Raw genomic sequence first — 15012 nt, 5'->3', positions numbered from 1 at the left:
AAATAATTTGATTGCCAATGATTTTTGCTTCAATCTAAAGATGTGCAAATAATTGTAATGATCTACTCCAGTCTGACTTGCTAATGCTAAGTAGCGCGCTACCTGCGGCACTTTTATCGCTCAAAAGAACGGTTTCACACTGAAAAAAAACAAACTTTTATTGGAATAACTTGATCGCGACTTTTTCCTTCTACTCTCTAATGTGGCTACAACTTAACAGTGTATCAGACCGCGTGGAACCACACTGCCCCTAAGTGGCCAAATCGGGCACAACATGAACAGCGCTCCCAATAAAGGCACACACAAAAAAAGGAAGACAGTATAAAATAATTTAAATAAAATAGATTTTGGGACATTTAAAATCGATTGTGAATCGTACTAAATGAGAATCCCGATTCTTATGAGAATCGATTTTTGGGCACACCCCCTCGTATTTACGTCATTTTTTCTACGCGACGTGGGCCGACACCACAGGGGGTAGGCGTCGGTCACATTTGGCCGACGTCGGATTGTCGTATCTAGGGGTTAAGACATCGGGGGCGCCATTTGGCCCGTCTCCCGCTGTTTTAGGTGTCACTCACTTTTCCATTCTTGCTTAGATTTGTACCACAAATGCAAATTGTCTTCACTTTGGGACTAAGAAACAAAAATAACTTACTGTCCTCCAAAGTCGACATAGAACCACCTCTGCAAGAGTTCATAGGTCACCAGAGTCACGCCAAACTGGGGAGAGGACCGGCACATACGAGCTGGACGAGAGAGATTGTGTTGTCGTGTGAAAATGCGCCCAAAACAAATGAATCGCACACGTTAACTCTCACCTCCTGCTCCCTTCCAGAGAGCTCGGAATCCTTCCTCCCGCATGATCTTGCGGAAACAATCGATAACTCCGGAGTAGGTGGTCTGACCCGCACGGGCGGCCACTTGCAGACGAGTCTTGATGACGTCGGCTGGCGTCACCAGCGAGGCTGCAGGGATACCTGGGAAATCAAGACGGAAGATTACGCACGTTACGAATACGATGGAGCCTAGAATGATTCTGCTGCTAGGTGGCAATAGTGTTTCATGTTGGACATTGATGTGCGGCTGAGCTAAAAGACAAAGAAGACACACTTGCCCCGTATATGCTTTGATAAGAGTGAAGAGTAGAGATGAATAAGGTACTCATGACGCAGTTGTATTTTACTTTGCAAGAAAGATTAAGCAACTTAAGGACTCCTGAATTTGATTTTGAACTAGTCCTCACATTCACTTCTGCTGAGCCACATTTAGCGTGGGTGGAAATTTCTACTTCTGCTTTTTTATTAGTCAATGGAAGCCTGTATTGAGAAACGTCTTGGAAAAAAGCAACTTGAGCTTCCATGAGCACATTTGAAATCTGGAATGAATGATTCCAAATCTAATCACTTTCAAATGTGTTTTGGAAACCCAAGCCGGCAAAAGATTTATTCTTGGGTTGCCTCTATAAGAATGAGCGATTATCCTACGGCGTGTTTTCGTTATCTTTCCCTATCCACTCTTCTTTTAAATCATGTGATCATAAAACTGCTCAATATTTCCGCAGGTGATTGAGGTGATTCTTTTTCCATACAGACTGTTACTGCACAAGAGCAAGAGAATGTCCAACGATTGGGATAATTTCACAATAAAAGAAGCTAAAGTGCAATTTGCTTATTGCAAAGTACAAGTGTCTTAAGTTACGCAACTGCACGTTTCTGGTAAACATTTTAGGGACTTTTCCACCGCTGGAACTTTTGGAGAACTTTTCAATCTACCTTGGTAAAATTCAGTTTGCGCGTTTTTCCACCAACAAAAATTTCCGGGGTAATTAAATTCCCCAGGGGACATCCGAGTACTATTTCTGCAGCAGGGTCTTGCTGAGCCAAGCTGGAACTTTGAGGGGACGGGCTGCACTTATGGAGGACCAGAACTGCCAACATTAAAAATAAATGACTAAATAAATAAATAAATGACTAAAAGTCCAAATAAAAACGGATACAAAAAATCCTTTTCAAAAATAAAATACACAAAAATAAAATAAATGGAAATAATAACAAAAAAAGACATATATGCATAAATAAATAAATAAAATGAATACAAAAACAAAAAACAAGATTCAAAAAATAATAATAAATATAAAAATAAAATTCAAAATAAATATATAAATAGAATTAAATATCAATCAATAACATTTCGTCCTGGCAGAGCGTTTGCAGCATGACAAATAAATGTGAGAGCAGAGTGTTTTTATTTATTATATATATATTATATATATAAATTTTATATTATATATATTATATATATATATATATATATATATATATATATATATATATATATATATATATATATATATAGTTACTTTTATTTCCATTTATATTTATTTTTGGGGATTACATTTTTGAATTCAATTTTTTATATCCGTTTTTATTTTCACTTTTAGTCATTTGTTTATTTATTTAGTCATTTATTTATTTTGAATTTTGGCAGTTTTGGTCCTCCATATGCACTGACCAAGGCTGACTGGTTGTTTTTACAACGGCTGGGCTCATCAAACTCATACGAATTAATTACAGAGAACTCTAAGACGCTGTGGAAACACAAATTATAAATTCCCTGCGGAACTTTTACAACCAAGAACTTCCTTTACCCAGAACTCAAAGATCCTGGGCTTGTTGGTGGAAAAGCAGCTATTGCTAGCTAATTGAATACTACTGCTAGTTGGGACTGAATTGTAATCCCTTCACAGGCGCTTAAGATGCTTTGAGGATAGACACAGCCGCTGATGCATGTTCAATGGCATTACTAAACAAAAAAGAATTCAGTTAACACAAGCACAATCTAAGACAGGGGTCAGCAACCTTGACTATCAATAGAGCCATTTGAGGCCGAATTTAAAAAAAATTAAATCTGTGTGGATCCGCAAAACATTTAAACATTGTGATGAACGTAACTGTGTGTTAGTCGAATGTACTGAGGGCCCGAGAACTAATTAGAGCTGCACTATAACAGAAAAATATGCAGTATTGGATGCTGCATATTTTCTTCTACCCTTTGTCTTCCATTTTTTGCCGCTGTTGTAATTTTTCATAAATTTTTCAGACTTTTCTGCCTTTCTGTCAACTTTCTGACATTTTTGGGCAATTTTATGGGCATATGTTCATTTTCTGCCTCTCTTCTTCCTTTTTTGGACATGGGATGTGTACATTTTACATTTGAATTGGTTCGGGTCGATACCGGTACTGAACAGTACCAATTTTCGGTACTTTCTGCACGAATCACGTAGGTGACCTATTTTGGTTTCAAAACGGCAAATTTCGCCGTAAGGTGAGGGATTTGAATGCCCGAGTATGGAACGTAATAATAACGACACAAAGTGGACAGAAATAACACCTGCACATGCACACATTTTTGGTATTATACGCATGATGCTTTTAAAAATGAAATAATAAAACAAATATTTGAGCTCTACTTTCCAGATGTTATTTTACTACATATGAATCAGCATCTTTGTTTACCTGCAATCGCTCCAGCCGTGAGGAGCTGCAAGGCACCGAGCCGACCTTGTTCGTCAGCCATCATGGACTTGAGGTGGGCGTAGGCGGGGAAATAGATGGCGGAAAAAGGGATGTCCCTCAGGAAACAGGCCTTAGCTCCCTAGAATGGCACGCACGGCCAAGAAACACCAAAGAGTGAGCCTAACAGAGAGGAGGCGGGTTGCCGAAACAAATTGGACATATTTGTACCTTGTAGAGGCCAAAGAAGCCCAAATCTCGCACCACGTTGAGCGCGCTAACTCGAGGCCCGGTGGTGATCTCGCCTGCCACCTGCAGACGGATCTTCACGATCTCCAGAGGGTTGGTAAAGATCACCTGGGAGCCTCCAGCCTTTATGAACCAGGAGAACGAGAGCTCGTTAGCGCACTTGCTTTACCTCCTCCACGTGTGCGATGATTGCGTCACTTACACAGGCACCAGCCAAGATCTCTGCGAGCATAGGGATGGAGTTGTCCTTGTCGGTGAACTTGTCTCGTACAAAGTCATTCACCTGTTGAGCGCAAATACAAATACAAATACAAAAAAAAAAGTTTGTCCGTCTATGGAAAGCCACCTTTCATTTCGATTACACTATTAGTGCTGTGAAAGAGTTAATTAAAAAAAATAAATTATGTAACTTCTAATGGTTGGAATTAAAATTGTAATTCTTAACATATTTAGTGTAATATGTTAATGATTATGTCGCATCAATTAATAAAGTACAAGGTGCCCATAAAACAAAGCTAATTAGCTAATTACTCATCCCTGTTGGTCAATTAAAAGCTCTGATATGATTGTAATGCATCGTCTCATAAATCCGATATCCCTGCATGAATAGTCTGGGGGGCGGGGGGGGGGGGGGGGGTCCCTTGTAAACAAAAGGAATAAAGTCCCACTTTAAAATCTTGATATAAGACTTTATCTTGAAAAAAGTTAGAGTATTCTGAATCTTGTCGGTTACAATTTCTTAAAGTGCAAAAACTACATACGGTTCTTGATTTTATATAGCAGCTAGCAAAAAAAACTGATTACGGAAACACATATTTTGCATTATTTCAGAACGATAACAATACAGAATATGCATGTGGGGTGCAAGAATAATTTCTGTCCACTTCGGGTCGCAATCTTCACTATCAACACAAGGGTATCTTTGATTTAGGGCTGGGCGATATGGCCAAAAAATAAAATGTCGATTTTTGCAGTCATTCAGGACGATTAAGATTTTAATCGATTTTAATCTAAAAAGAAAATCCAGCAAACATTTGTTTTTTATTTTTAATAATTCCTGTGCAAAATGTTCAGACAACAATAATGTATAATCTAAATCAGTTTTAACATAAACTTAACATTCATAGTTTGTGCTTAAATGCCACAATTAAGTAGTTGGTAGCTATTGTAAACATGTCTTGTAAACCAACCCATTCAGCATTCGGCCAATTGTGCAAAATTACAACCCACAAAAATATTTGGATGTAAAAGAACATAAGAACAACAGCTTTTAATCATCCAAAAGACAAAATTCGATTTCACGATTTAGCAAATTTTCAACTATTCGATTTTTGAAATGACGATGTATAGAATTAATTTGATTTATTGCCCAGCCCTACTTTGACTTTGAATGTGTTTGGCTTTAAAAAGCGGGGCTTAGCCTGGTGGGTGACGTGTGTGTCAGTCAGTCTTTGAGCATCAGTTGTGGCTGCAGCAACTAGTGTGGTTTATATATATATATATATATATATATATATATATATATATATATTTGTCAGATTTCATTCATCAATATTGTAGTAGTACGGATAATCTTGATCATTTTGGTCATGATAACAAATGTCCACGTTTCATATCTGCATTAGTATATTAATGCAGGGGTCCAACTTTTCCTGTAAAACGTGGCCTGGGGCCCATTCAAAAATTATGATTTATGTTGACTTATTATTGTTTGTATTTAATAACTATGATGTTCTTTGTTGGGTTTCTTCTTTTACTACTACTACTTCGACTACATTTCTAAATAGGTAAATAAAATTCTGATCTGCCTTATCGCCACCTAGTGAGAGGGAGCAGCAACAGCTCTGAGGCCCTGTTTACACGACGTCACACACACATACCTCAAGTTGTTAAAAAAAAAAAGCCAAGTGAAGCTTTTTTAAATTTTGTATTCATCCTCTATGCTCTGTTTATGATGTACTAACTCTGGTTGTCTGTTTACATGTATTATTATTATTACTTCTTTATTTTAATTTTTTTAAATAAGAGTCTTGTGTGGGCTACCAGTCCGTGCTTGTGTGACGTATGGTGGAAGTGACGTCAAATTCGAGCAGTATTTGGCTAAATACTGCCACCTAGAAGCTTGGCATGCATCTGAATGAGCTTAAAAATGCACTTCTCCGTTTTTGTGTGCGTTTATGTGGATGTGTGTGTTTTTTTGTTTGTTTTTTAACAAAAGAGGCAGTGTGGACGGATTTTTTTTCTGCCCGGGAAAAGGGGAAATATTTGTTTTTTTAAAATACCCTGCTACATGTGTACTAAGCCTCAATTGAAAGCTGCCTGCAGCCCTTACGGCCCACAGTTACAAAACTGAAATTACTTTGCGGCCCACTAGATGGAGGTCGCGGCCCAACCCAATGGTTAAGAATCACGGTATTAATGGGTGTGCATGAGTTGAGGGGACTCACAGTGAGTTTGATGGCCTTCTCAGGTGCCACGCCAATGAGCTGTGGAACCAGACCTGTGGGGCATCATGCGGGACAAGAGTTTGTAGTTGTTTGTGATACTAACTGTTAATTGAATGGAAGTGAGGTAACAGGCAGGATTTTTTTTTGTGTGTGTGTGTGTGTGTGTGTGTGTGTGTGTGTGTGTGTGTGTGTGTGTGTGTGTGTGTGTGTGTGTGTGTGTGTGTGTGTGTGTGTGTGGTGTGTGTGTGTGTGTGTGTGTGGCGTACCTCTGTAGAAGCCAAAGAAGCCTTCGTAGCGAAGCACCTTCTTAGCGCAGTCAAAGCTGTTCTTGTACATCAGCTCCCCAACAAAAGAGCCCGTGGACCTTTGGTTCTGCATCCGGGTCTTCACCAGGTCGATTGGATAGACCGCCGTCGCGCCCGTGGCTGCGCAAACAAACACCAGCTTGGACCAAATGGTTTCTCTAACGATATCGATGGCTCTCGGGCGAAGAACTCACCTCCAGCAATAGCGCCCAAAGTGAACCTGTAAGCAGATTCAGCAACTTGGAGCCACACGGGCCTCGAACCGTCACCTTGAGCCTGAGATCATAAAATGGAAAATTAAGACTGATGTAATATTTAAATGGGGATAGACTAGATTATCAATTGGGCCGATTATCGGTGCCGATATTTGGGATTTTGACAAATATCGGCATCTGCCTTTTTATGAATCTGAAGGCCGATAAAGCTGGTATCTCACTGAGCGGTGAATGCTTGAGAACGAAGCGTAGCGATTTCAGGGTTTTTAAATCAGAATTTGTAAGATGTTCACAGACACAGTTTTTACTTGTCGCAAAGACATTTCGAACATATTCAGAAAAATTTTCATGTCTGCAAAGGTCTTTTGAAACCTTTTACGATCCCTGACAAAAAAAATAAAAATTAGCTACATTCGCATGCATTTGTTGCTCTGTGAGATACAGGGAACTTTTCATTTATGGATTTATTTAAATTTCCACTTTATAAAAAAAATTATGCTGACACTGGGAACTCCTTACACGTTTTATTTTAACAAATAAAATAATAATAATAATAAATTATGTTGAAAGTTTGGAAAACTACAGTAGAAAACTTTAGGGAACTATTCACTTGCTTAGCTTTTAGCTTTTTAATTTAGCTTAACATATGCTGATGACCCGAGAAGCTCCTTGAATTGTTTTTAATAATATTTAAACAAAGCTGTCAATTTATATATTTAAAATTAAAAGAAAACATTATTTTTGTTTGTTTTTACGCTAATACTTTCTCTTTTACTGCAAATGAATATCTGCTTGAAATATCGGTTATCTGTCTCTCTTTGACTACTAATAATCGGTATTGGTATTAGCCTTGAAAAAACCCACATGGGTCTATCACTAGTTAACAATGTATATCGATTGAATCACCCTATTGTACCTTGTCCTAATAGTTGAATTCATAATAATAAGTGGTGACATGTTACCTGCTTTTGAGTTTCAGCCAGGTTATATGGAAGACTTCCTTCTTCTAGCGGAGCTATTCTCTCAATGTCAGCAAGATTCAGGCGCCTGGCACACAAGCACAGTACACATCATCACTGCTGAGAATATCTTATGGCCGATTCATTTCAAACCTGGCTGTTATGCACTATTACAAAAAAAAAAACATTTTGCGAGTAGTTTGGGAAGTGAACTAATGCAACATTTGTTGTCAAAGGATTGCCATTTCAACAGCAGTAAAAGGTTCATCGCTCCTTGTCACCAATCAGAATCAGCCATGCCCAGAGATGAACCAATGTTGACTGAGTTTGAACTGATAAAAGAAGTGTTGAACTGACCCCGGTTGTTAGTTTTACGGCAATACTGGCGTGTTTACCCTGAGGGAGAGTGCAGGCCTGATAACTGGTACAGGATGTCAATTTCCATTGGCGTGATTTGACCAAACTTGTTGGCAGCGTGAACAAACTCCTCTGCGGGGAGACAGATGAGATAAGATTGGGAAGAAGATGTGATAAAACAAATATTTTTTTTCACATCATTGCTCAAAGAAAAACTGTGTGCACCTTTGGTGACCAGTGTGTCGTTCCAGGAACCGGCCAGTGTGCTGTAGATCTTGCGGATCAGCTCCATGTTGTTGAGGAGGGAGTTGAAGGCGTTGAAGTAAGAGAAGCTGACCAGGTGAGAGGTGCCGCCACCTGCTGCCTGGAAGGAGAACGCCACAAAGACGCAATTACAAACTTTTGCCTTTTCATTACAGATCTTCTGTTTGCACACTGAACGCTACATAAAAAAACAGAAGGACTGGAAAAAAAAAATAATTTAAAAAGTAGACGCTTCCTCTTGTGTTGCAAGACTACCTATTAGGGTCGAATAATTATGAAAAATAACTAAATAGCATTTTTCCCCGTCAATACTGCAATTTAATTCATTCACTCCCAGGCATTTTCACTGAAGCAATCCCCATCACTCACGGCTGTTTTACTGGATTTTGACAGATTTTGCCACAGGCCCACAGAATATTGTGTTCTATTGCTATTAAAACATACCAAAAGAACGATTAGAGTCTCTTCTTTAATCAGGAAAAAATAGTATATTTTTATCAATTTCCATTTTGCAGCAATTAGCATTACAATATAGCTAAATGTAATCATTATTCACAAATCTATTTAGAATTATGGGTAAATTAGCTTTTTTTTCTCAACATGGCCCTGGTCGATCTCTTTTGCTCTGCTGCCACCTGCTGGCCGTTTGTGTAATAACTACCATTTCTTCAACCGTTCTTTGCAGTTGAGAGGCATCTGTCGGCTCTAGCATAAAAAACAACAACATAAAAACGTATAAATACGTCTTTGGGACACTTAAAACATTTAAAATAGAACGTGTTTATACGTCTTTGGGAGCACGAGTTAATAAGCGTTCTATCCGAGGCCATAATCAAGACTGTCACACACTAACTCACGGAGACAAGGTTCTCCTCCACAAAGGGTGTGAGCATGTGGTGCCTGATGGTGGCCATAATGTCACTGAAGTCCAAGGCGGAGATGACGCCATTCTTCCCTTTGTCCTTCTGGGCAAAGGCCTGCCGAGCGTGCTCCAACTGCAGCTCCTACAAGAAAGAGAATGACACACTGTGAGGATACGGTTAAAAATGTACACACCCTGCGGATTTTAAAATATACACTTGTCAGTGTGTGACGTGGAGGTGAAAAGCAAAGCCCAAGGTGTTTGTTTATTCTGATTACCTGCAGGAATTGGGTGAACTCAAGGTAGTTGAGCCGTTTCTTGCGGTCGTGCCCAAAGTGCAAACGGACGAACTCGCAGTCCCAGTTGAAGGGAATGTGGTGGTGCACTGTGGTCTGGCTGAAAATGTCACGCACATTCTCTGTGCCAAGAAATCATACACAGCATTTAAAGTTTAAAAAAAAAAGGACTCAAAAATAGTGATAGATTGATTATAGGCTGTGTGGATCAGGGCAGATAATATTAGGTATTTTTGCACATATTGGCCTTTTGTCTGTTTGTTTTAAACAGACGGCCGATAAACGATTAGATGATGAGATGTTAAATTCCTCACACGGGTGACCTGCTGCCCACTAGCTATGTTGACGATGCACTTTTTGGTTTTTGAACTTGAAAGAAAAAGTAATGAGTAATAAAAGAAAGGTTACAATTTTACTTACAGTTAACTCCCACTATTTGTGGGGGAAAGGGACCGGGCTAAAATCTGCATATATCTGACACCCAATGTAATGCAATATTGGGGGGGGTGTAAACAAAGGGCTGCTCAATTGTGAAAAAAATATTAATCACGATTATTTTGGTAATAAATGAAATCACGATTAGGACGATCATTTATTTTTTGGTACAAAACAAGAAAATGTTTAAAACAAATACAATTATTTGAAACTCTATAATTATGTGAGTTTCTTTTGGATGAAACAAAATGTATCAAATCAAAATTTATTAAAATATAAAATTTTAAAAGGGTGCAAATGTATAAAAATAAACAACTCAAAATTAGTATTAATAATTTTTTTTTTTTTACGATACTGCTGATTTTGTAATTGTGGAGTGTAATAATTGAAAGTGTAATTGAATTTCGATTAACTGCACAGCCCAATGTAAACCTAAAGATTTCTTCAAAAAATGCTCACAAACATTCAATGTATGATTATCCATAAGAAACATGGTGGAAATTGAGGGAAAAGCCCAAAATATATATTTTTTACATTTTTAAAATCCAGAAAAAAATTCAATGCAGTTTCGATTTTGTATATTCCAAAATGTTTCCGCAAAGGAATATCGGCACAAAATTTCTGTTGTCGGCCTCCTTGACTACCAATAATCTGTATCAGTATCGGACCAGAAAAAAAAACATATCAGTATATCACTACTTATAACTCACAATAGTGCAAAGAGTTGTGTTATTTGGGAAAATGAGGAAACAAAAAAAATCATCCGTGTGAAATGAGCTGGAAAGTGACATTAGGAAATTCCTTATGTGCAGCGCACTGCATGAAAACACAGAAGGTGCGCCGATGATGTGGCACACAATCACATAGAACATCAAGTTCGGAACCGGAGCAGCTGCGCACAAAGCTATGTGGGTGTTTTATTAAAAAAAAATTATCAACCAGTCACATGACTTGCGCAATAAGGTGCACTACAAAGTCAAAGGCAACAGCACGTACCAAAGGAAATGTCTCCAGTTCCAGTCTTGTCAAATAGCTGGAAGGCAACTATGAAGAGCGCGTCCGGCGCGCACAACACCGACTCAAAAGCAAGAAACTCCTGGAAAGAGATGAGCCTGTCCAAGTAGGCAGACAAGAACATAGATTTCAATTCATCATGACTTTGAGCATGTCTCCTTTCCTATATTAAAATGTTAACATTCAAACTACATAAAGCTGCGGTAGATGACAATAAAATTACACCATAAATACTACATAAAAAGAGCCGAGAGAGTGTATAGTCTGTGTATCATTTGTGCACATACGAGCACATGGGTAACATGTTGTATATCTTATCTTTACAAGCGAACAGTAGCGAAAGCTTTATCGGGTGTTTTAACAATTAGCACTGCTTCATGTTTTGTGGCTTAGCGGCACACACCCGTCCTTGGTGGTGTCGGCCACCGCAGCCAGCAGTTGTACGGTTTTGGGGTTGTGGTGGATCTGTGTTTGCAGGCCCAGATACTTCTGGACAAAGTCTCCCGAAGTCATGAACCTGTCCCCATCCTTGTCCACTTCGCCGGCATACTGGGGGTGCAAAAAGACAGACGAGAGCATACAAGTTGAAGTCGGGCACTGTGCGCGGTCATTTTTGGGTGTCGCGTGCATGATTGCTTAATCACGTTAATCTGTCGCATGAGCATCACTTTACATCATCCATAGCCTTGCTAATCCCCTGAGTTTTACTTCTAATACCTTCAATAACCCCGTTTGTTTGGGAAAGCCAAGTGGCAAAGAGCTGATGCTGTTTAGACAAAATAATTAGTCAATCACTCAACATTTGTTGTCCATTTCATTTTATCCAACAACAACAAAATAAGAATGTCAATGATGAGACTCACTCGTAGATTACAATTTCATTGTGGTGCCGCCTTGAGATACAAGCATAATTCGTTCTGTGACCACTCTCAGAACTCACTTGTATCTCAAATCATCTTTCCCCAGTGAAATAAATGGAGATGTCATTAAACTGTTCCAGCCTTTCCCCTTCAAAAATTTGTAATGTATTTTTAATAAGTAAAATAGCCGCCAAATTTAATCCTTTATTTTATCAATCCATACATTAATAACATCATGTAAAAAATAAAAAAAAGCAAATATTGCCGCATTTTTTTGTTTCAATTGCATGGACACTGTGCTGCAACTTGTGGTGTGCATGCATTGACCACCTGGAGGCAGTATAATCCATCCATCTATCATCCATCCATTTTCTGAACCGCTTATTACATACAGACATACGGATTTAGCGTACAAGAGCAGTCTCATCTTGCCAATAATTTCAAATTATATCATTTCGTTCTTCTCAAGCGTCTGTGAGTATCGTTAAAGCGTTACAATGCCACCACATCGATGCTATACGTTAGCCTGACTAAACGTTAGCGGATTTTAAGGCAAAGTTACGTGCTTGTTTTAGACAGTCATCTATTTATATGCACATTGCACAAGTGTATACAAACTAACACAAAGTAGTAGTATTTACATTATAAATCTAAAAATGCAAATAAATTCAATCAAATCATTCAGCCTCTGTTCACTACCTGCCAAACTGTTTTTTTGTTGTTTCATTGATGCTGCTTAACATAAATTCCAAGAAGTAAAACCTCAATATTGCCAGGCACCCAATTTGTTGGTCCCTGGCAATGATGTCACACATCTAATTAACATAATCCGAGGTGTCAACAAATATGACTGACCCAACCGAGCAAGCACGTAAATCTTTTTGGCTTGAGCTGGTGTGCTATTTGACCCCGTGTGTGCGTTCAAGTACCAACAAGGGCTTTGTCCTGCAACGGTCACATGATCAGTCACACACTGGCCATGCCGAAAGCAACATGAAGGTTAACTGCTTGCTGTAATAACCCGAGACATCTTAAGGACTGCATGAGTATTATTAAAAATACTAAACGTGACCAGTGGAGTGGTCCGGACTGCGACTAGCAAAAGAAGTAAACACTAAGGACTTCCTTGCTTGTGCCCTTAGCTCACAACAATGCTCGCCCCTTTATTAAGCCTCACACTGAAGGACAACAACAATGCCAAACAAGTTGATAGACGACACCCACAACACGTGTTGAGCCTTCACAAGTCACGCAAAAGATTCAACCTTTGAATGTCAGCGTATTTAGTTTCAAACGCATGTCATTTAGAGGTTGAGTTTCATTTTCAACATGAAGCAAAACAGCAGCCTGTAATGGACGTTTAGCCGTGGCTAACAGTGTAATTTAAACCCTGTGACACAACCCCCTCAGCTCACTTACTGAGCAAAATCAGCCTGGGCTCACTTTTTCTCCTTGTGTAAAATTCATGCGAGTCTTTCCCAACCGTTTGCATTAGAAAAATCCCACAACCGGTCACCAGACAAAAAATATGACTAAAAGTCTGAATACTAGGGGTGTTGGAAAAAAACGATTCGGCAATATATCGCGATATTACAGCGGGCAATTCTCGAATCGATTCGATATGCGGCCGAAACGATTTTTAAACATAATTTTTTTTATGGGAATATTCAACAAAACGTCTTACTAAGGGTTAGGATTCACACATTAAGCATGGAAGAATGTTATATTAATGGAACATTAAGCCTTAATATTTTATTTCAGTGCTGTTCAAACATGAAACAGACTGCAACCTGTTTGTTAAATGCAGTGGCTCAGTTATAAGCCTGAATTTTCAGATAAATAAATTTTCATAGAAATCTTAGTGTACATGTACAAGTTTACTGATTAGTATTTTCTAAATTTGAGTAAAAAATAAATACAATAAAGTCGCTATAATCAATTTATAGATTAGTATTGAGATTAATCGGTATCGAATCGAATCGTGACCTATGAATCGTGATACGAATCGCCAGGTACTAGGCAACTCACACTCCTAATGAATACATAGTAACGCTTGATGGTCTTTCAATTTATTTACTAGGTGTGAAAACTGGGTCATGTTCAACTGAATTTATGATTTATTCTTTTGTATGATTTGCACCTTCTGCCCTCCAATTGAAGGAGCATTTCATTGTTCTGCCTGTCACTATACATCACTGGCATAGATAAGTGAACAGAGATATATTTTGGGGGGATGTTCGATTCAATTTTTTTTTCAGATACTAGAATGAGACCCAGTCACAGATACCGAGTACCAATATTACTAGCACTTTTGATGCATTCAATTAATAATAACTATTAATTTTGTGACAAATTAGTACACACTTGTGAGCCATGGCACCCTGCTACATTAACTGTCACCAAAAAAACAACAACAGCTGCTGAACAATGAACAAATGATGTGCAATGCTCACCTTCTGGAAGATTGCTTTGAGCTCACTTGGATCCCCGCGTTTGGTTGATTGCACCTAAAAAAAAAATACATACAAAAAAATTGTCATACAAGGGTGATAAGGAAATGAAAACTGTTTATACATTCCTCCCCCACTGAAAAAAAAAAATGCAAATGATAGTGTACGTTAGTGTAGAGGGCCAGCCCCAAGTCGGACGTGTTCATTTTAGCCTGGCATGAAGCTAACAATGATGCTACCCAACAAACCCGGGTTGACGGTTGTCATTCGCCCACAAGTTCACACAGGTCGAACCTCGAACCAGCCCCGGTATCGACAAGCTAGCAGAGCTAACACGAAGAGGACGCGAGCCGTTACAATGACACGAGAAAGAAAAAGCAGCCGCTGAGAATTAACCTAAGCTTCGACTGCTAATGGGTGAAAAGAAAACAAAAAGACGTCTCGCTTAGCGTTTTTGTCAGGAAGAAAGTATGACTGACAGCTGGTTAGCATTACGGAGCTATCCTCCCTCCAGCTTGTTGGGAAGTGTCATCAAGGCCAGCAGCCGCCGACCGGCCGCCGGGCGTCAGCTAGCCCGGTGATGCTACAAGGCAGCTCCGAGCACGACGCCCGCTCGTCCGGCGCACACTCGCCTCGACTGTTCCTACACACGAAAACGAGCAAAACACCAAGAGAAATGACAAAAGTAGGGGTTGGAAATTGCAAAGGGAACGATGCCGAAGTCACCTTGACCGCCATGCTGGTTTGACGTCACGTACAGTGTGCGAGGGAGGGGAGGGAGAGA

General features: G+C 39.1%; 1 protein-coding gene across 2 annotated transcripts in view; it reads right to left on the bottom strand.

The window, feature by feature from the left end:
• The window catches only part of LOC147181276 (electrogenic aspartate/glutamate antiporter SLC25A12, mitochondrial-like), an 18000-nt gene extending 2988 nt beyond the window's left edge, over positions 1 to 15012 (bottom strand). The window contains exons 1-17 of one of the 2 annotated variants that reach the window (XM_086085331.1): positions 14955 to 15012; positions 14232 to 14285; positions 11322 to 11467; positions 10901 to 11016; positions 9452 to 9591; positions 9169 to 9315; positions 8273 to 8411; positions 8086 to 8179; positions 7694 to 7778; positions 6711 to 6792; positions 6478 to 6636; positions 6212 to 6264; positions 3967 to 4047; positions 3747 to 3887; positions 3519 to 3657; positions 822 to 980; positions 659 to 749 (exon numbers count right to left, since the gene is read on the bottom strand). In XM_086085331.1, the coding sequence (XP_085941457.1) occupies positions 659 to 749; positions 822 to 980; positions 3519 to 3657; positions 3747 to 3887; positions 3967 to 4047; positions 6212 to 6264; positions 6478 to 6636; positions 6711 to 6792; positions 7694 to 7778; positions 8086 to 8179; positions 8273 to 8411; positions 9169 to 9315; positions 9452 to 9591; positions 10901 to 11016; positions 11322 to 11467; positions 14232 to 14285; positions 14955 to 14966 (1838 nt within the window). In that variant the 5' untranslated portion in view covers positions 14967 to 15012. The other variant, XM_086085340.1, reaches the window with a different exon arrangement.

The sequence above is a fragment of the Leptonotus elevatus genome, chromosome 1 (genome assembly GCF_054856555.1).
Source record: "Leptonotus elevatus isolate MCC_2025b chromosome 1, RoL_Lele_1.0, whole genome shotgun sequence".
Lineage (NCBI taxonomy): Eukaryota > Metazoa > Chordata > Actinopteri > Syngnathiformes > Syngnathidae > Leptonotus > Leptonotus elevatus.
The sequence above is the reverse complement of the archived record's forward strand: the minus strand, read 5'-3'. Positions and strand labels throughout refer to the sequence as shown.